The sequence below is a fragment of the Phodopus roborovskii genome, unplaced genomic scaffold (genome assembly GCF_943737965.1).
Source record: "Phodopus roborovskii unplaced genomic scaffold, PHOROB, whole genome shotgun sequence".
NCBI lineage: Eukaryota > Metazoa > Chordata > Mammalia > Rodentia > Cricetidae > Phodopus > Phodopus roborovskii.
The window spans coordinates 29751381-29772303 of NW_026126470.1; the positions used below are offsets into that span (position 1 = coordinate 29751381).

Sequence of the window (20923 nt, forward strand, 5' to 3'; positions counted from 1 at the left end):
TCTGGTGGAGGAAGCATCCCCTGATTGGCACCTCCGTTCACAGGTGAGGGAGGAAGATGAGCAGGGCTCTGTGATCCCACCACTGGGATGGACAAAGCTTCGAGTAGAATCCACATGGTTTAGACCCCAGAACCAACAGCCTTTCGGTCTCTAAATGAAAAGGCAGAGGCGGGTTCTTCTCCCCGATTATGCTTTCTTCTTATTTTGTTTTTTCCACATGGAGGTCTTGCTACACAATGGGTCTCCAGCTGGTATCTAACTGCAACTCTCCCGCCTCAGTCCCTGCCTCCCAAGTGCTAGAATCTCAGGGACCAGAGCAGAGCAGGATCTCTTCACAGCCCTCAGCAGGCTTAAAGAGCTTAAAGCTCACAGGGTTCTGGTGACAGCTCAGAAGCCGGAGAAAATTTGTGGCCACATAAACCATGCATATGCACAAAGCGCTTTATGAATTCTTTTCTTTTTAGTCATTATAAAGAATTGCCGTCCGTGTTGACTTCTGAGAGATGTTGCAGTGATTAGCCACTGGTGATAGGGCCCGTCTGTGGTGACTGCTGACTGTGCCTGTACCCACCCCCATATGCCGGCACTCTGGCCTCTGCTGTTCCCAGGCATCAAACACATCACCCTGGCATGTATTTGGGCAGTGCCTGGAGCCCCTTGTAGAATCAAGGAGTCAATCCCAGCCTTACTTGGAGTGTCCCCCTAAGCTCCAAAGCCCCGGGGAACAGAGTAGTCTAGAGTGTGGTAGCCAGTGACAGTGACCCGGGCTGCATTTCATTTGCATTGTGCTTGGATCGGACAGACCTAACCAGAGGTTTGCTACACCCTGAGGCTTTCACTTAGCTCAGCCCTGGTTTTCCCTGGGGAGCCCACCATCATAGTCACAGCCATGAAGGGAGAATCTGTCTTGTGGCCATGCATGATGGCTAGCATGATGGTGAGGCTTGGGAGTGTGTGAACTCGGTAGTCATGGTGACACAGGAAGTGGGGGGCATTACCAGACTTCCTGCAAGTTCTGGTACATTTGTGTTCTGATAACGTGTGTGTGAGCACGCGCGTGTGTGCATGCGCGCGAGCCAATGTGTGCCAATGTGTGCATATATGAGTTTGTACATTCTCTAACAGGTTAACACGTTACTTTGGAGTTCCCCCAGGTCCTTCATTAAAATCTGTGTTACTCACACTAGAACCGTGTAAAAAGCTGGAGTTTTGTTTGCTCTTTGATGATCAATGAGTCTGTTTGAACAGTTGATAGTGTTGTTTAATATTGGTATTTTCCCCCAACATTGTGATTTCTTGACATTGAACCAAGAGCTGCGTGAATCGCTGGGTAGATTTGGCTGTCGCTGGAAGCCAAGCTGGTGACTGCCACACTCAGAAGTGGCGATCAGTTTCCCTCGGTAGATGCTGCGTTTACGAAGACCCTGAGTGTGTGAGCCAGATGGCAGTGTAAGATGGGTCTTTGCTGTTTCTTCTTAAATCTCAGAAAGATCTGGACACCTAAGCCTTTAGGAATAGAGCAGAATACTCCAGCACGTTAATTCCCAGCACGGACAGGAAGAGGCGGGACCAGGGTTGCATCGCTCATGTTGGGAGGCACTGGGAAGGGTTATGATAGATGCATAGCTGTGAGGATGTGCTTTCCTGTACTGGAGACCTTTCCCTGTTTGAACGTCTCGGCGAAGGCAAACAAACGGCACTCTTAGCCAGTGTGTAACAATGCCACCGTCCTGGCTTTCTGACCCTTGGAGGTCGCAGATCCCCATTCCTGCCCCAGAGCCCTTTGAAGGACCCTAAAGCCACACGCCTGTGCTTTGTCACCAAGAAAACAAGACCTAAAGGGCAAACACTCACCAGTCTCCTTCCTAGGAGGAGGGGGCGGGCAGGGGCCGGGGAGTGCCTTGATGGCTGTAAGGAGACACACAGGTGCCTGTGATCCCAGCCCCAGTGTGTCTGAGGCAGGACCAGCAAGGATCCGTAGCCAGCTCAGAAACCCACAGGAAGGGGAAACGAAGAAAGGGGACACGGCAACTAGAAATGACCGCTTAAATCAGTGGCGCTTGGATACACACATAACCCTATTATTCAGGAGGCAGAGGCAGGAAGATTACCCTGAGTTTGAAGAGAGCCCCAATTACACAGTGAGACCCTGTCTCAACAACAGTCCACGGGGCGATACTGCTCTGCTAGAGGGACCTGGAAGTTTCTGGCAAGAGGTTGGGGTGTGTCAGCTGCTGGCGCTGCTGCCAGAGGTCTCCAGTACTGCAGGCGCCCAGGTTTGTAAGTTCCCCTGGGACAAAGCTCCAGCCCCCAGTCAGTACCATTAGGTTAGGAAACCCTGCTTTATCTGTTTTAGCTTTTGAGACTGGGTTCTGCTGCGTTCCCCCCGCAGGTCTTGAATCCCCAGACTCCTGGGATCGTCTCGCTGGCCTCCATGTCCCAGTAGCTGGGATGGCAGGGGTTTGAGAAATGCTGGCTTGAATACCTGGCATCACTCATGTGTATTCACTCGTAATGCCTGTTCAGTTTGGAACAGTAACACCGAGCTGTGTGGTCCGGAGACACCCAGCCTCCTGTCTGTCCATTGGGCAAATAGCAGCAGAGCCAGGGTTATGAGATGCTCGGGCTGCGGTACCATCCCTGGGCAGGCCACCCACTTGCTTCTCACTTGATGGACTTGTGTCTGCAGGAGGGATAGGGCGGCAGCAGCCAGGGAGAATAAGGAAGAGGGGATATAGCTTGGGCTTGGAGGGCTGTGGCGGTGGCGGTTGCTGTCAGTTGACTTTGAATGAAAAGTTTGGGGTTCTGGATTCTGAACTGCACACTGATTTTTAGGGTCTAACCACGGAGGTAACCTGAATCACACTCACATGATACAAAGTTCCGAGTTTTTCACTAGTTATTTCGCTTTTCCTGGGTGAGGTTACATCACATTTATTATTGTTTTGCCTGCACGGGTGTCTGTGTAAGGGTGTCGGGTCCCCTAGAACTGGAATTACAGACAGTGAGCCACCATGTGGGTTCTGGGAATTGAACCCAGGTCCTCGGGAAGAGCAGTCATTGCTCTTAACTGCTGAGTCATCTCTCCAGCCCTGTTTCTGGATTTTTTGTTGTTGTTTTGTTGTTTTGTTTTTTGAGACAGGGTTTCTCTATTATGTAGCCCTGGATGTCTAGAAACTCACTATGTAGAAAGAGTTGGCCTCAAACTCACAGCGATCCACCTGCCCCCTCTTCCCAACACTGCCAAGCAGGCCTGGCCTTTGTTTTCTAATGAATACAGTAAGATGAGATGTACAGCTGTGTTTCTCCAATACAGAGAGCTAGCCTGTGTCCTCTGAGAAGTGGAAAGCGGTCAGTGGGAGAGGTTCCAGGCTTTCGGTGGTGGAACCTTTCTTGTGTGAAAATCATGCAGCAACTGGTATCCCGTGCCGTGTGCTTGGAGACGGCCTGTCCTGGACAAGAGTGCGGGCATGTGTGTGTGCTCCCGTGTGCTTGGAGACGGCCTGTCCTGGACAAGAGTGCGGGCATGTGTGTGTGCTCCCGTGTGCTTGGAGACGGCCTGTCCTGGACAAGAGTGTGGGCATGTGTGTGTGCTCCTGTGTGCTTGGAGACGGCCTGTCCTGGACAAGAGTGCGGGCATGTGTGTGTGCTCCCGTGTGCTTGGAGACGGCCTGTCCTGGACAAGAGTGCGGGCATGTGTGTGTGCTCCCGTGTGCTTGGAGACGGCCTGTCCTGGACAAGAGTGTGGGCATGTGTGTGTGCTCCCGTGTGCTTGGAGACGGCCTGTCCTGGACAAGAGTGTGGGCATGTGTGTGTGCTCCCGTGTGCTTGGAGACGGCCTGTCCTGGACAAGAGTGTGGGCATGTGTGTGTGCTCCCGTGTGCTTGGAGACGGCCTGTCCTGGACAAGAGTGTGGGCATGTGTGTGTGCTCCTGTGTGCTTGGAGACGGCCTGTCCTGGACAAGAGTGTGGGCATGTGTGTGTGCTCCCGTGTGCTTGGAGACGGCCTGTCCTGGACAAGAGTGCGGGCATGTGTGTGTGCTCCCGTGTGCTTGGAGACGGCCTGTCCTGGACAAGAGTGTGGGCATGTGTGTGTGCTCCCGTGTGCTTGGAGACGGCCTGTCCTGGACAAGAGTGTGGGCATGTGTGTGTGCTCCCGTGTGCTTGGAGACGGCCTGTCCTGGACAAGAGTGTGGGCATGTGTGTGTGCTCCCGTGTGCTTGGAGACGGCCTGTCCTGGACAAGAGTGTGGGCATGTGTGTGTGCTCCAGTGTTCGTAGTGGACATTATCTGGGTCACGGGCAGAGTTCCTAAAGCAATCCCTGGGTGAGGAGCATCCCGCCTGCCCTGCGCAGAGGCTGCTCAGCAGGGCTGTGTCCTGGCACACATGGGCTCTTCTGGCCAATTTACCACACAGTGCAGCTGCCAAGTGGTCCCTCCGCCCCGTGTGATGGCTCAGAGAGCAGCAAAGCCAAGTCCTGTGCCTTTGCTCAGCCTTTAGAGAAGGATCAGTACGTCCAGCGGCAAACCCTCCTGTGGCCTTTGCCTGAACGCTCGGCCGGATGTCAGCCTCTCACCCTTGTTCTCCTAAGATCCGGTCGTCATCTCCTGCAAATACTTTAGGAGGCAGTAAGGTTTAGGCTCCTAAACCTGCATTAGGTTTTTACTCTTTGGCAGTTCTATAAATGTATGCGATGAATTGTGTCTTCCTCACCTTCCGACCCTCTCAGGCCCCTCCCTCCACCACTGAACTTTGTGCCTTTGCTGTGTGCGACCCTCTGAGTTTGAACAGGGCTTCCTGAAGAGAATGGTAACTTAGGAATGCCTGGCCCCCCCACTGCAGAAAGTCACCTCAGACACCTTAACCATCTTAGGCCCTCAGGGAAGGAGGGGCGGGGCCTCACGAGGCCCTCCCCTCCCTTGATGAAGTGTTGAGAGCCCCAGGCTCTGCCTGTCTCGTGCAAGCAGGTAACCACAGGCGCAGTGGCTTGTGGGTTCACAGGCCCCGTCATGTCCAGAAGACACTGTCCTCCCATTCCACCTGGCTCCGGTTCTTACAGTCTTCCCATCCCTTACCCTCAGGGAGGAGGGTGATCAGGTACTCAGAGCTCTCTGCAGCCCCTCTCCCTCCTCAGGGAGGAGGGTGATCAGGTACTCAGCTCTCTGCAGCCCCTCTCCCTCCTCAGGGAGGAGGGTGATCAGGCTCACAGCTCTCTGCAGCCCCTCTCCCTCCTCAGGGAGGAGGGTGATCAGGCTCACAGCTCTCTGCAGCCCCTCTCCCTCCTCAGGGAGGAGGGTGATCAGGCTCACAGCTCTCTGCAGCCCCTCTCCCTCCTCAGGGAGGAGGGTGAGCAGGTACTCAGAGCTCTCTGCAGCCCCTCTCCCTCCTCAGGGAGGAGGGTGATCAGGTACTCAGCTCTCTGCAGCCCCTCTCCCTCCTCAGGGAGGAGGGTGATCAGGCTCACAGCTCTCTGCAGCCCCTCTCCCTCCTCAGGGAGGAGGGTGATCAGGTACTCAGCTCTCTGCAGCCCCTCTCCCTCCTCAGGGAGGAGGGTGATCAGGTACTCACAGCTCTCTGCAGCCCCTCTCCCTCCTCAGGGAGGAGGGTGATCAGGTACTCACAGCTCTCTGCAGCCCCTCTCCCTCCTCAGGGAGGAGGGTGATCAGGTACTCAGAGCTCTCTGCAGCCCCTCTCCCTCCTCAGGGAGGAGGGTGATCAGGTACTCAGCTCTCTGCAGCCCCTCTCCCTCCTCAGGGAGGAGGGTGATCAGGCTCACAGCTCTCTGCAGCCCCTCTCCCTCCTCAGGGAGGAGGGTGATCAGGTACTCAGAGCTCTCTGCAGCCCCTCTCCCTGTACACTTGACCAGTTGTGAGTCTCTGTATTAATCAGCCAGACTCATTTTTAAGGAGAACAAGCTCTGTTTTAATATATAAATGTAGCATGTATTTGCACCAAGTATTTTTCCTTCCCTTTTGTTTATTTGTTTTTTTAGTCAGAAGGCAAGCTGAAGGTGGTTAATGTGGGGTGGTCTTCACAGTGCCAGCCGTATCACACTCGCCTGGCACTGGGGGCCACAAAGGACCCAGGGCACCAGTGCTCACACCCAGCGGTGTAGCCTGCGTGCCCACGCCTTTGCCCCATGACGTTTTTTATGCAGACACTGCTGTTCCTCTTTGAACGCCATCTCCTGGAGGCGGAAACTCTTGGCTCTGTCTCAGGGCAGACTTTGGGTTCATGGTGAGGTCAGTGCTGCCCCGGGTCCCTCAGCCTGGATCTGAGCACAGAAGGGTTGAACTGAGAAACCCGTGAGCTGCTCTCCACACTGGGCTCCTGGCCTTCTTCCCTCCCAACGCTTTGCAGGCGGGAAAATGAGAGATGGAGTCCTTGTAGGTGCTGAGTCAGCTCCATCAGGAGGCCGGTGAGCCCTCTCTGCCGGGTCAGCGGCCCACACGTGGCAGAGCCTTGCTTTAGCACCCATGGAAAAACACGGGCCCTGATTCACTGATGGTGACGTGCGTCATGAGCGGCTGGCTCTGTGTCATGGAAAGATTAAGGGAAGATGAGAGGTGTGGCCAGACCGATGACGGACACCTGTGATTCCCAGCACTCAGGAGACTGAGGCAGGAAGCCAGCTGGGATACCAGAGACACCCTGCCCGAAAATAAAGGGGGGCTCCTACCAAGCCTGGTGCCCAGTCTGACCCTCGGGACCCGCGTGGTGGGAGAAGTGGTCAGCTTTTCCCAGATTGTCCTCTGACCTGCCAGTGTCTGTTGCTCATGCATGCAAGCACACAAGCACATGCAACATACATACCACACACACAGGTACACACCCCATACATGCACACACACGAATGCATTAATTATGTGTGGGGGGCTGGAGAGATGGATGGTTCAGCAGTTAAGAGCACTTGCTGCCTTACGAGGCCCGGAGTTTGGTGCCCACTTTCTATGCTGGGTGCCTTACAGCCTCCTTCAGCTCCTTCTCCCAGGCATCCAGCGCCCTCTTCTGGCCACTACAGGTGCCTGCAAGCACACACACACACACACACACACACACACACACACACACTTAGACTGTAGACACACAGACATAAATAAAAACAAGTCTACTTAAAATGCAATAAAGGGGACCAGCTCAGTGGGCAAAGGTGCTTGCCACCAAGCCCAACAACCGGAACTCCATCCTCAGAACCTGAGAGATTGTCTGTGTGCCACATGGGTGTGACACATGATAGCAGGCAGGTGGGAAGTACTGCAGTGTAGAGATGACCGGAAGATGGGGCTTGCTGGCCAGGGCTGAGCCCGTGAGTGTTCTGCTCTTCCACAGTTCAGAAGGAGGGGGGACCCCTGAAACCTTGTCCTCTTTCACCAACAGGACAGATGCCCTGCTCCTGAGACTGTCCCTGGTCGTGGGCCGGGAGGTGTTCTATGCTGCCCTGTGGGGGAGTGTCCTGACCAGCCCTTCCGTCCGCCTCCCTGCCTCCTTGTTTGTGGTGAACCATATCATCAGGGACTCACCGGGCAAGGAGCAGAAATACATGCTGGGTACCGATTACCAGCTTACGGTAGGTGCCGTGCTCTCCCAGGGATGCGGGCATCAGGGGCAGTTCTTATTTGTGAGTGGTGAGAGAGACAGACGGGGGTCCCGGGGACTGAACTCGTCCTGTCCTGTGGAGCAGCAGCAGCGAGCACCCTTTAGCTGCTGAGCCCACTCCGCTGCCCTGGCAGTGTGGCCCCTCAGTGACTCCTGCTGTGCACACGGTGCACAGGCATCTCTGCTGAGCCCCTGACCATCACTCCCCCACTGTTCATGTTGAAAGTGTCCCCTATCCTGCTCTGGGGTCCCGGTGCCTCCAAGCCCTGTTCGCTCTGCCCTGGTCCTCTTCGGCTGCCCTCACCCCTACATGTCAGGGTTCCCCAGGTTCCTTCCTTCGCCAGGCCCTTCAAGGGAAGGGAGCCCTCCTTCCCCGGGAACCCAGACCTTTGTCCTTCCCCACCCATGACCCTGAGCTGTCTGTCACCGCCCGGGACTGAACCCACACTTTAAGCTTAGGGTTTCCAGATTAACTTAATGGGTTACAGAGTGTAGCTAGCAGGAACTCTGTCTGCAGGGGATTGGTAGGATTTCCCACTGGGTCTTTCTGGGGATTACGTGATAGACTCGAAGAGTCCTCCAGGTTGTGATTGGGACGTGGGAGATCCCGCATGGATGTGTCCCCACTCCCGTCCGGTGGGTGTGGCCTGTTTGTTCTCTCCTTTTCTGAGCCCTGTTTCTGCTGCCTAAGTCTCCCCCTGGGCCAACAGTTTTCCCACTGGCTACCTCCACCCACTTTGACCAGCTCTTTGTTAGGTGCTTCTGCAAAGTGTGGCTGTGCGCACGCCTGTCTTGTGCTTCTGTGATATGCGACCCACACAGTCCCAATTCAGGAGCTTCCCAGTCTGCTCCCAGCTGCCCGCTCACCGGCTGTCTCCTCAGACTCTGGGCCCCCATGCCTCATGACTTTACAACTTCCCACAGGCCTTAAGGCTTTCAGCCCCGTGCATCTGCACCCCCTGTCTGAATTCAGAGAGGATACTCAGTAGGCATTGCCTTGACTCAGGACCCACTGGAACCCTTGTCTTCCTCCAATTGGGTCCTGTGTGGGATTACGGAATCCATGATCTGGGACTGGGTGTAGCGTCCGTCCGTCATTCCCCGCAGCCCTCGGATGGGGCCTGCAGCTGTATGCCTCCCTCCCTCTCTCTGCAGCATCACAGTCCCCAGAGCCTCCACCCTGACCTCCAGTGTGCCAGTGTCCTGTCCAGACTCCCAGGAAAGTTACCTAGTTTTTGTGGCTGCACAAGAGCAGCCAGCAGAGGGCACTGGGTGTCTGGGGAACACGCACTGTGCTTGGTTGTTTCAGGTGAAATCTCTGTGTGCGGCACTGCTAGACACCAATGTCCTTGTGCAAAGGAATAACCTGGAAATCATTCTGTTCTTCTTCCCGTTTTACACCTGTCTGGTGAGTCAACGTTTGCCCCCTTGGACACTTCTGTTACCTCACAGGCAAAGGGCAGGTGCCTGTGTGGACTACAGTTCCGCCATGCAGAGTTGGGCCACTGGGTATTCTCCACTCCGCTCAGCCACTGGCGGCCTGCACGCATTCCCTGGGCCTGGCTCCGCTTTCCCCGGGAACAGGTGCACAAATGTGTCTTTATGGCAGATAGGGCACCGGGGACAGAGCAGAGAGAGGGGATGATGCCACCTGGACCCAGCTTGGTGAAGCAGTGGCTTCGTTAGGGTCACCCAAAGGAACGGTGGTCTCAGGCAGCCGCATTATCATCGTGGGAGGGGCCTACCTGGCGTCGCTGAGACTGGCAGCTCCCTCTCCCCAGCGGTCACACTGCTGTGTGACTCCCTATGTGGGGAGGACCTTGTGAGTCTTAGCCCCCTGCATCTCAGTCTGTCACTCCAGCTCTGAGGAAGTGGTACCCAGCAGTAGGCATCGATTGGCTCCTTTGGGCTACCTGGGAACAGGCAGCCTCTTGACAGCTGTCTTGGGGGGAAGGGGGGCGGATGGTTAAAGCAGAGCCACGGGTCAGAAGCCAGGAGCCTGCTCAGCGTTCCCTTCAGGTAATGTCTTCTCCGTCCTCCCGATAGGACCCTGATGAGAGGGCCATCCCCCTGCTCAGACGCGACATCGTACACATTCTCTCTGCTGCCACCCAGACCCTCCTGAGAAGGGACATGTCTCTCAATAGAAGGCTCTACGCCTGGTTACTAGGTACTCAGCTTGCGTGAGTGTGAGCGGCTGGTGCTGGTTTGTGGAGTAAGTGGAACCTGAGTGATGTTTCTGAGTCAGGAACTGTGGAATGACAGTGATGACTGATACAGCCCGGGTCAGTCGAGGTCGGCTTCCTGCAGGAGCTGTGATTATCTGCAACTTCTTCTTTTTTGTTTTTCCTTAAAAAAAAAAAAAGGGAAGTAAGGGGGTTTTAAAATTCCAGCTGAGTTCCATTCTAAGAGCAGGAAATACCAAAAATCTGTAACTGCATGTTATTAAATGGTCAGCCTGTTATAAAGTCAGGCGTGATGGGACATTTGTATTAACCACAGGGCAAGGGGGCTGAGGCAGGGCAGTCAGAGACATAGCAAGACCCTGACTCAAAATCAAATTAAGCTAGGTCGGGGAGGGAGGGGGTCCCGGCATGTGCAAGCCTGGGTCCAACCCTCAGGACAGAGAGGAGGCAGAGGCCTGCTGTGTGCTCTGTTCACAGGACAGGGTTCTCTGTGGGGAAACCCCAGAACATTGTGAAACCCTCCCACGTGAGGACAGCTGGGGAGAGACACCACAAGAGCCCCTGGGCCACATCTGATAGTGTTTTTGTGGACAACTTGAAACTTGTAGACACTGACCCCTTGGCTGTTGGTTGGAAGGCTTCCCAGGGACAGGACCCAGGAAATGAGAGGACTAAAAGAAAACCTTGCTGTTTATATGTTCCCACGTCCCTGCATGTTTAAGGAAAAGGTGATGTGCAGAGCAATTGTGAAAGAATCGTGTAGCATCTCTCTTCTTGTCTTCCGTGTTTCCCAGTGCTTAGTATGGAACATAAGGCTTCAGGCATGCTAGGTATGTTCACCGCTGCTGACCCCCCCCCCCACACACACACACAGCTTTTCTAACCCTTCAGTGTATGGATCTTACCACACTAAAGTCAGGACACCCTTGGATTGCTTCTCCCTAGTTGTAAAATGTGCAAAAGTCACTGTAAGGAAGCTTAGTATGGATTTTAAGATGAGTAACAACGGGCTCCTGATGGAGTTACCCCCCTGTTTTTAGAGACAGAATTTCATGTTTCTTAGGCCAGCCTTAAATTCACAGTAGAGCCTGAGATGACTCCCTGTTTCTGATCCCTGCCTCCACTTCCCGAGTGCTGGATACAGGCATCCACCTCCCAGCCCAACGTATATAGTTCTGGAAATGAAAAGCCCAGGGTTCATACACTTCCAGCTTGCTTTGGAAAATTTAGAGTTTAAAAAAGTGTGTGTGTGTGTGTGTGTGTGTGGTTTGTATGTGTGGCTGTGTGTGCATGTGTGTATCTGTGTGTGTGACTGTGTGTACCTGTGTGTGTGTTTGTGTATGTGAAAGACGGTGTGTGTGTGTGTGTGTGTGTGTGTGGTTTGTATGTGTGGCTGTGTGTGCATGTGGATGTATGTGTGACTGTGTGTATCTGTGTGTGTGACTGTGTGTGCCTGTGTGTGTGTTTGTGTATGTGAAAGACGGTGTGTGTATCTGTGTGTGTGTGTGTGTGTGTGTAACTGTGTGTCTGTGTGTTTGTGTATGTGAAAGACGGTGTGTGTATCTGTGTGTGTGTGTGTGTGTGTGTATGTGGTTTGTATGTGTGGCTGTGTGTGCATGTGGATGTGTGTGTGTATGTGTGTATCTGTGTGTGTGTGACTATGTGTGCCTGTGTGTGTGTTTGTGTATGTGAAAGACGGTGTGTGTATCTGTGTGTGTGTGTGTGTAACTGTGTGTCTGGGTGTTTGTGTGTGTATGTGAAAGACGGTGTGTGTATCTGTGTGTGTGTGTGTGTAACTGTGTGTGTATATCTGTGTGTGTGTGTGTGACTATGTGTGCCTGTGTGTGTGTGTATCTGTGTGTGTGTATCTGTGTGTGTGTGTGTATCTCTCTGTGTGTGTGTGTGTGTATCTGTATGTGTGTATCTGTGTGTGTGTGTGTATCTGTGTGTGTGTATCTGTGTGTGTGTGTGTAACTGTGTGTGTGTATCTGTGTGTGTATCTGTGTGTGTGTGTGTATCTGGGTGTGTGTATCTGTGTGTGTGTGTGTGTAACTGTGTGTGTGTATGTATCTGTGTGTGTGTGTGTGTGTGTGTGTGTGACTGTGTGTCTGGGTGTTTGTGTGTGTTGAGGGAATTTCTGCATGGTAGTGCGGTGTCTACAGAGCCAGAAGAAGCTGGAGTTGCAGGCTGTCGTGAGCCTCCTAACCTGGGTACAGGGAGCTGAACTCAGGTCTCTGCAAGAGCAGGATGTGCTCCTAACCACCGAGGCAGGGTTGCTTTCAGCCCCCTTTTAAAGATTTTTAAAGAAAAGGATGATTTCTGGCTGGACAGTGGTGGCACAAGCCTTTAATACCAGCACTTGGGAGGCAGAGTCAGGCCGGTCTCTGAATTTGAGGTCAGCCTGGTCTACAGAACAAATTCCAGGACAGCCAGGGCTACACATTGAAACATGGCACTCTGTGTATAAAGGTCTGGGCCTTGCTTAGCTGTGAGCTGGGACCTCAGGTCTTTGCAGGTATGCAGTCAGTCTGGTTGCTGAACAAATAAACTGAGATGCGGGAACGGCCTTTGCTCCTATCCTTATAAACAACTTGCAGAAGAGGGTTACAATGCCTGGCACAAACTAGGCTGATGCCCTGTGGGATGAGTTCTTCCTGCTGGGTCCTTAGCCAGGACGGCACTGTCAGAAGATAAGAGCCTTGTAGGATGCTTGCCTCGTACAGGTTCCTCCCTGGAGCAGTGAATAGATCTGACTTTGCTTTTCTGTTGAAGAAGTTGTATGTACTAAATCTGTAGCAGGAGACTTTAGCACAGTATGGTAAACCCTGTGAAACACAAGGTCTTTGTACAGCCTGTGGTATTTATTCTTTTATAGGTTCAGACATTAAAGGAAATACCATTGTGCCAGAATCTGTCATTTCTAATTCTTACGAAGACCAGTCCTCATATTTTTTTGATAAATACTCCAAGAATCTTTTAGTTGAGGTAAGGACATTTCTGAAAATGCAAATTTGACCACAATCAGGATATTTCTCATTACAGTCTTCTTTCTTTATGTTTTTTGTTTTGTTATTTCTAGTGTTTGTTTGTTTGTTTGTTTGTTTGTTTTAAGCCAAGGTCTTACGTTTCCCAGATTGGCCTCGAACCCACCAGGTAGCCTAGGCTGGCCGTGAGCTTCCAATCCTCCTGCCTCCACCTCCTAAGTGCTGAGATCGCAAGTATGCGCCATTGTATCTGGTCTGTGTGGTGCTGGGGACTGAACCCAGGGCATCGTGCATGCTCTGCAGGCTCTCTACCCTCTGACTCCAGCCCCAACTCCTTACCATAGATAGTTCTTCAGTGCATTTCTTTGTGAGACCTCAAAGCAGACGCTGATGTGACCCTGAAGGGCTGACATGCATGTGCTGTGGGCTGGGGCCGGCCCTCGTCCTCTCCCAGTGTTTAACAACAGACAACCCACAACGCTGAACCCTCCCACATACTGCACCCTGATGAGTGGCTTTGTGAACACACAGGCTCTGTCCGAGATACTACATCAGAAGTTCTCAGACGCTGACATAGAGGAGCGCCACCACGCATACCTCAAGCCTTTCCGAATCCTCGTGAGTCTGCTGGACAAGCCGGAAATAGGTACAGTGGGGGAAGCCATTGCCCCACAGGGACAGGTGTGGGTCATGGGCTTTGGAGTCTTGAGAGCGTATAGAAGTTCTGGCTGCTGCTGTGGGTGCGTGTGCAGAGCGTCCGTGCTTTTCCCGAGAGTGGCATTCCAGTGTCATAGCCGCTCATGAGCCTTGGTTTATATCTGGTAAGGAACACACACACACACACACACACACACACACACACACTCCTGTGAGCAAGCCACTCCTCTGCAAAGAAATGGTCTCCAGCTACTGGGATGTTGGTCTTGTCTGTGCTTTGGGTTTTTGAGACTGTCTGTCTGTACCCTTCAGGCGGGCCCGGAACTTGATAAGTAGCCAGGCAGCCTTGAATCCACCATCTCCTGCCTCTGCCTCCAAAGTCCTGCGGTTATAGACACACCAACACACTCACTGAAGTTTTCTAAAGCTCGTCACGTGTGCTTTGTACTGTGCCTGTGTTCTTGTGCGTACCACGTGCACATGTTGAGGTCAGAGGACAGCTTTGAGGCGATAGCTCTCTTCCTTTCCAGGATGGGCTGCTGGCCTCGTAGTGCTAAGCAAGGCTTCCCCAGATGCTTGCCTGCTGCAATAGAATCCATCTCTGCTGAGCCTCACAATCCCTTTTGTCATTCACCAGCCCACTGTGCGAGCCTCTCCGCTAAAATCACCTGTGCTTTCATAATCTCTCTTCCTCAGCTGCGTCCACCAACAGTGGCGCCTAAGATTCCTCTGTACGTGGCGGTAAACTCCATCTCAGAAAAGCCGAGTTGTAGCCTAAGAAGCGAAGAGAGTGGTATTAGCATGTTGGGCACTTGCTATGTGGCTCAGGGAGATATTCAAAGAAGAAATAAGACTTAGCATTAGGAGATGTGTGTTTTGTGTCAAAGCTGCCCGGGACAGACTGAACTTTCCAGAAGACGGTGTTTACCTTCATGCCGAGCAGTTGTTAAACTTGCTTTTCCGCTGGCTTAGTTGTCTGCGGGACGTATGTGTTGGTAGACAGGAGTCAGTTATACAGAAGCAGGAGCACAAGGCGGTCACTCGGTCCTGTCCTCTCGTTAGCTGGTGGGCTTTAGCCGTGACTTCTGGCCTCCTCCATGAAAGAGGCTGCCTCCAGCAGATAAAACACACACAACGCTTATAAAAATAATTCTGTCAGGTACTGGAGATGGCTCAGCAGTTGGGAGCACTGGCTGCTCTCCTAGAGGACCCAGGTTTAATTCCCAGCACCCACGTGGCAGCTCACAACTGTCTGTAACTCCAGATCCAGGGGTATCCGACACCCTCACACAGGCAAAGCACCAATGCACATAAAATAGAAAGAAATCGATCTCTCAGAGGACACTGTGATTCTATGAAAAGTGTCAAAGATGAAGTTAGTTTTGTAATTATCAGCTCAGGGAGTAAGAGCATTTGCTTGGTGAGGCCACAGGTGTGGTCACAGCACCGAAAAACAGACTAATGTGCTGTTGTCTGCACAGCAAAAGGGCGGGGCTGTCCTGTGTTGGGAGGGGCTTGCTTTCAGCCCCCACATTAGCTCAGGAGAAGCGGGCTTTGGAAACTCCTCCCTACATGTGGCACCCCCCCCCCCGGGGCCAGGAGTCGGCTCTGACCCATGGCTGGGGCAATTGCGAGGCTCTTCTCGAGCTTTTCAGGATAGACATTGTTCTGTGTTCTTGCTCTTGATTGCAAGAGCTGAGGGCAGGGAAGCCGCTCTTCTCTGTAGATATTTCTACTGAGTGATGTTCGGCCAGTAAGTTCACAGGTTTGGAGCACGCAGTGTTCAGCTTCCTTCATCTGGCGGAAGCTGGCTTGGACAGCCTCCTGGAGCCTGCTGCGACCTGTGTGTCACCTTGTGTAGTCAGGGACAGCAGCACAGTCAGTCTGTGGCCAGAGCAGTAGTGATGTGCGCAGTAGTGTTGCAGTTTCCTCTGCGGCTGTGGCTGCGGCCGGAAGCCTTGGTTTTTCCCATCCATCTTAAAAGCCTATGCGTGTGGATTTCTGTGTGCTTTGTGTGTGTCTTAGCATTATTGGTTGGAATCTGCTGGATAAGGGTTGGGGGGTGTAGCTCAGTTGGCAGAGTGTCTGGCCAGAATCAGGACACAGTATCCACCCTCTTACTACACAAACGGGCATGGAGGCAGAAGCCCCTTTTTCCTTGCAATCAGGAGGGAGAGATGGGAATCGGAGGTTCGCAGTGATCTTTGGCTATGCAGAGACTTTGAGGCTAGACTGGGCTAGGGACCGACCATGTCTCAACACAAGCAAACATTTAACTTTTTATTAGTTCTTTTCTAACTGTTTTCTATTGGTTTCAGGACCTCAAGTGGTTGAGAATTTATTTCTGGAAGTCATCAGAGCCTTTTATTCTTACTGTCATGATGTCCTTGGCTCTGACCTTAAGCTTAGCTACACTCAGAGTGGGAATCTGTTAACAAGGTATGAGCACAGCCTCCATATTCACATGGTCCCCCTCCGTGGTCCTCCTCCATGATCCCCTTCCGTGGCCCTCCTCCATGGCCCCCTCCGTGGCCGCCCTCCGTGGTCCCCTTCCATGGCCCTCCTCTGTGGTCCCCCTCCGTGGCCCTCCTCCGTGGTCCCCTTCCGTGGCCCTCCTCCGTGGTCCCCTTCCGTGGCCCTCCTCCGTGTCCGCCCTCCGTGGTCCCCTTCCGTGGCCCTCCTCCGTGTCCGCCCTCCGTGGTCCCCTTCCGTGGCCCTCCTCCATGGTCCTCTGTTCTTCAGTATGAATAATCAAGTGCTAGAAAGGATGGGCAGGCCACATGTCAGCCCATGGGCAGCCCCTCCTTAGGAATGTGGGAGACCCTGACCTGGTCCCCTCCTAGCCTCCAGTAGGGGTGTTACTGATCAAGCATGAAAGTCATTCAGCAGAGGCAACTTGATCTGTAGCACACAAGTGGTGAGGCCCAGGCAGAAGGGGAATTGGAAGATGGAAGTTCAGAAATGGGGCATGGCAGTTCTTGGAGGTAGAGGAGAACCCACATCATGACACTGAGGGCGGGATCAAGATGCTATTGATCCGTCAGTTCAAGGTCATCCTCGGCCACATAATGAGTTTGATGCCAGCCTGGGCCACTTGAGACCTTGTCCTTACACAAATAAATAAATAAAGCAAGCCACCTGTTTACACTATCCAGTAAGCACTTGGTTTCTGCCTGGATCGGCATTGTGTATACAAAATTTAATTCTCGTGTTTTTGTGGTTTATTTGTAATAAATATCCTGAGCAGTCTGTTGAGGTTTTTTTTTCTCTCTCTCTCAAAAAAATAATTTTTTAAAAAATTATGAAAGCAATAGATGTTCATTGTAGAATACAGAGATATTTGAAGCTATCAATAAACAACAGAAATACTATCTCCTGTAATCCCACCACCCTTCGAGGAAAAGTTCTCCACTTCTCCCCTGACCCTCTGCATGCTTAACCACATAGACCCCTTCCCAGCATTCCCTAGAGGACTTTACCGAGCCGCGGGGTGTGGAACACCTGTCTAGTATGTCCAAGGCCGTGGGTTTGATATCCAGCCTCATAGTAAACATAAAACTGTGGTCAGATCTCCCTACTGAACCTACAGTTGGGGTGGGGTGGGCACCAATGCTGAATGCCATGTTCTTCCCACGATTCTCCTGCATCTGTTTCCAAGAGCTCCATCGGCAAGAACACTCTTCAGCAGGGAGTCATTTTCCTCGGGGTGTGGCTGCTGGCGCGTGGCCCGCGCTCAAACAGGCAGCCATCATTGACTTAGTGGGTTGTTAGGCGAGAGGGGGCATGTTAGTGGCAGAAGGGGTTGGGGTAGGCTTGCTCATGGTACATTGTGTGTGTGTATGAAACTGTGTGTGTATGTGTGTGTATAAAACTGTCAAAGGAGAGGTGAAACATGCTTTAAAACTGTGGAAACACTTTCCTATAATCGAAACGGCAGCATCCTGATCAGAGTTTGTCAGAGACTGAGAACAGAGCTGGTGGCCCTGCTCCTTCGCCACATTCTGTAATTCCGATGGCTCCTCCATCAGTGTGTTTAGCTGCCTTCCCTCCGCTACAGCACAATCAAAGAAAACAGACATGCCTCCGAGATTGTGAAGACGGTCAATTTGCTGGTCTCGTCTCTGAGCACGGACTTCCTGTGGGATTACATGGCGCGGTGTTTTGAGGAATGCTTCAGGTGAGTGCGGTGCTGAGGACAGCGCATGAGGACAGCGTGAACGGGGAGCCGGGCATGGGGACTGGAGGGCTGCATGGATCCGGGGGAGCGGGGTCTCCAGGAGAGAATCTCAGTGGTCTCTCCTGAGCTTCTGAGTCCAGTGGCACAGGACTGGGGGTCGGGTAACGGAGATTGCCTCTGTGTCACAGGGTGCTGGGCCACTTTGTTATTCATCGAGTCCTAACTCTAGAAAGCCCTCTGCCCATGTTCTCTTGCATTTATCCGTGCAGCTTTTCCTGCAAGCCCCGGCTGCTTCCCTGGGCATATGTGCACGTCTCTGGTGCTGAAGTTAGTATGACGTGGTTCAAAGTGTTTGTGTTTTAAGCAGTCGTGATGAGCTCTGTGCCCCTGTTAACCCAGCGGTGAATAGCACGTGTGCTCACAACCCCCGTGCCCTTATTCAGGGCCCTGGAGCTGTGAAGGAATCTTTGACCTTGCGTGTCCTGTGGCTATGAAGTCCGAGGTGAATTCTTTGGGCAGCTTCATGAGAAGCAGGCATTTTGCTTTCATGCTTCGGATCTGTGAGATAGCTCGAGGCTGGAGACATGAAGGGTCTTGCTTAGCCCAGCAGATCAGTAGCTGCCAGAATCGGAACCCAGGCTTCTCAGCTGCTACTCAGGGCTCCTGTGCCTCTCTGAAGCCTCTGCTTCTCTAGAAGACATCTCACAGGTGTCTCTCAGGGCACCTCCAAAAGTAAAACACAGCTGGGTGTGACGGCATACACCCTTGACCCCAGCACTCAAGAGGGAGAAGCAGGAGGATTCCTGTGAATTCAAGCCCAGCCTGGTCTACATACCAAGTTTCATGTCAGCAGGGTCATGCAGTAAGACCTTGTTTCAAAACCAAAACCAAACAAACAGTAAAAAACAGCCTCTGGCTCATGCTGTGTGGCATAGTCCGGTCCCTGTTCCCCTGGAAACGAGTCTTTGGTTTGGTTCCAGGGACTTGAAGCTACTTAGTGATGTCAGCCTGTGTCTGTTGGACAGGTGAGCCCACACCTGAACAGACGAAGGTTAAGTCAGAAGCCGTTTGTCTCTGAGACATCCAAGCAGGGCTCTCGATCACCCGTACATCTCCACTAATGGTAGTCTGTCACCAAAGCTGAGGAGTGAGAACCACAAAAGCCGTCTCCCTCCCACCGTGATTGAGACAGAATGATTGCTGGAGACCCAGCTGGTCATGCTGGCGCATGCCTGCAATCCCAGTGCCTTTGAAGCTAGTCAGGGCTACTCTAGTGAGGTCTTGTCTCAAAAACAGCCTTCCATCCCAGCACTCGGGAAGCAGAGGCAGGCATCTCTCTGCATTCAAGGCCAGCCTGGTCTATTACAGGACAGGCAGGGTTACATAGAGAGACCCTGTGTCCATACTCCATAAAACACACACACACACACACACACACACACACAACAAACAGAAAGAAAATCGGTCTCCAGAGATGGTAAAGAATTAACCTTCTCTTCTGCCCTGTGGTTGACCTAGACGAGTGAAGCAGACTTCGGCTATTGGAGAAGCCGTCGGCCCTCCCCCCACGGTCTCCGAGCTCTGCACCCTCCTCGTGTTCCTGCTGGATGTAACCCCGTTGGTAGGTGCACTCCATGCTCTCCGACCTACGCGATGCCGTTTCTACTGCCCTGTCATCTCACGTTTGTTTCTCATGATGACCAATCCCGGGGCCTCCTGCCTCCTGAGCACACGCATGCCGCTGACCTGTGCTCTGAGGCTCCATATATGTTTGCTGGGTTTTTTGTTTGATTTTTGAGACAGGGTTTCCTCTATGTAACCACCCCCAGCTGTCCTGAAACTGTCTCTGCCTCTGTTTCTGCTGGGATTAAAGGCGTGAGCCACCACTGCCCCAGCCCAACTCTTTTTTTTTTTTTTTTTTTTTTTTTTTTTTTGCTGTTTTAATTAAAAGGATTGTAAATTCTGGGCCTGGTAGTAGGCTGAGCCAAAGTATGGAGACCAGATGATGGACAGTTTTAGAGGGGACAGTAAACACATTTGCTAGTTTACGTAGGATGCATGTGGCATTTTAGTGTGCCTTATTCAGCAGAAGGTAATGCCAGTTGAAAGGCAAGAACGGCATCCTTGGTTTGGGGTCCATGGGAACTCAAGCCTCTAAAATCCAAGCGGTCTAAGGTGCTATTCTGAGGCTCTTACTCTCCCGTTGCGGCTGGCGTGGTGAGTGACATGTCTTCTGTGTTGCAGGAACTCTACTCTGAGGTACAGACTCAGTACCTCCCGCAGGTGCTTGGCTGCCTGCTGCAGCCTCTTGCTGAGGAGGTGGAGACCCTGCGCTTAGCTGAGCTCACACACGCCTTAAAGACATGTTTCAAGGTGCTAAGCAAAGTCCAGATGCCTCCCTCCTACCTAGACATGGAGCCCACCAGTGAGAACTCGGTATGTGCCTCAGGGCCAAGGCACTGTTGCTGCCTCTGAGGGGTGGGAGGTGACTGGCATGGTCTGGATAGCAGCGTGGACAAGAATATGTGTAGCCACTGTGCTCAGGACACTTGTCTGGAGCTGATTTCCTTCATTCACCCACTCCCCGTAGCCCCGTGCCCCGTAGCCACCAACAATGGCTACACAGAGCTAATAGCTACGGGCAGCCCTTCCATTGCATGTTCGTATGCACGCGACTTAAATGCAAACAGAGTGCGCCTGGGATTGGTGGTGTGGTGTAAATCGTAGAAATCAGTTTTCTCAGTTTGGAACTCCAGGTTGTTCTCTCCCAGCGTAAATTTAAAAAAAATCTGCCCCAGACCCCATCTGCAAGCTTCTACTGAGCTAGTTGGCCATCTGAGGTTACTTCAGGCTTCTTAAAATTTCACCACCCCCGCCCCAGCTCTGCCCTTACATACACATGGTGTCCTGGGTCCTGGGTGTGCAATCTCTGCCTGAATTCCCCCATTTTTATGAGGAAAGCAGCCTGTTTGGGTTTAGGCTACCCAGATAGATGCCCCCCACTTTTATCAGCTGCTAAGACCTTTTCCTCAAATACAGGCTGTGGAGGTTGGGGCTTGAGCCCCTCCCTGGAGGGGCAGAGTTCGTCATAACCGTCTGTGTGGTCAGTTTGTCTGTTTTTCTCCCAGACTCTGCCGTGGGCACACCCTGGTGTATTTGGTATAGCAGCACCTTCCTCTGTAATTTCTGCATGCCTCCCTGTGAAGTGAACTTGTACCATAACTGTTTCCCTGACGGAATGTCTAGATCCCTCTTGGTTTTCACTATTGAGAGGGTTTGCAGTGTGCATCCTCATATGTCACGTAGGCCGGTGCCTGTGTTT

General features: G+C 52.5%; 1 protein-coding gene across 2 annotated transcripts in view; it reads left to right on the top strand.

The window, feature by feature from the left end:
- Dop1b (DOP1 leucine zipper like protein B) overlaps positions 1–20923 on the top strand; it is a 79169-nt gene that overhangs the window by 19897 nt on the left and 38349 nt on the right. For both annotated transcript variants that reach the window (XR_007834993.1, XM_051191918.1), the window contains exons 6-14: positions 7379–7568; positions 8907–9005; positions 9644–9767; positions 12659–12768; positions 13299–13413; positions 15743–15863; positions 17482–17601; positions 19120–19222; positions 19846–20037. Coding sequence is in view for 1 of the 2 variants with exons in the window: in XM_051191918.1 (XP_051047875.1) it covers positions 7379–7568; positions 8907–9005; positions 9644–9767; positions 12659–12768; positions 13299–13413; positions 15743–15863; positions 17482–17601; positions 19120–19222; positions 19846–20037 (1174 nt within the window). In the remaining variant the exon portion in view is untranslated. The remainder of the gene's footprint in view (positions 1–7378; positions 7569–8906; positions 9006–9643; positions 9768–12658; positions 12769–13298; positions 13414–15742; positions 15864–17481; positions 17602–19119; positions 19223–19845; positions 20038–20923) is intronic.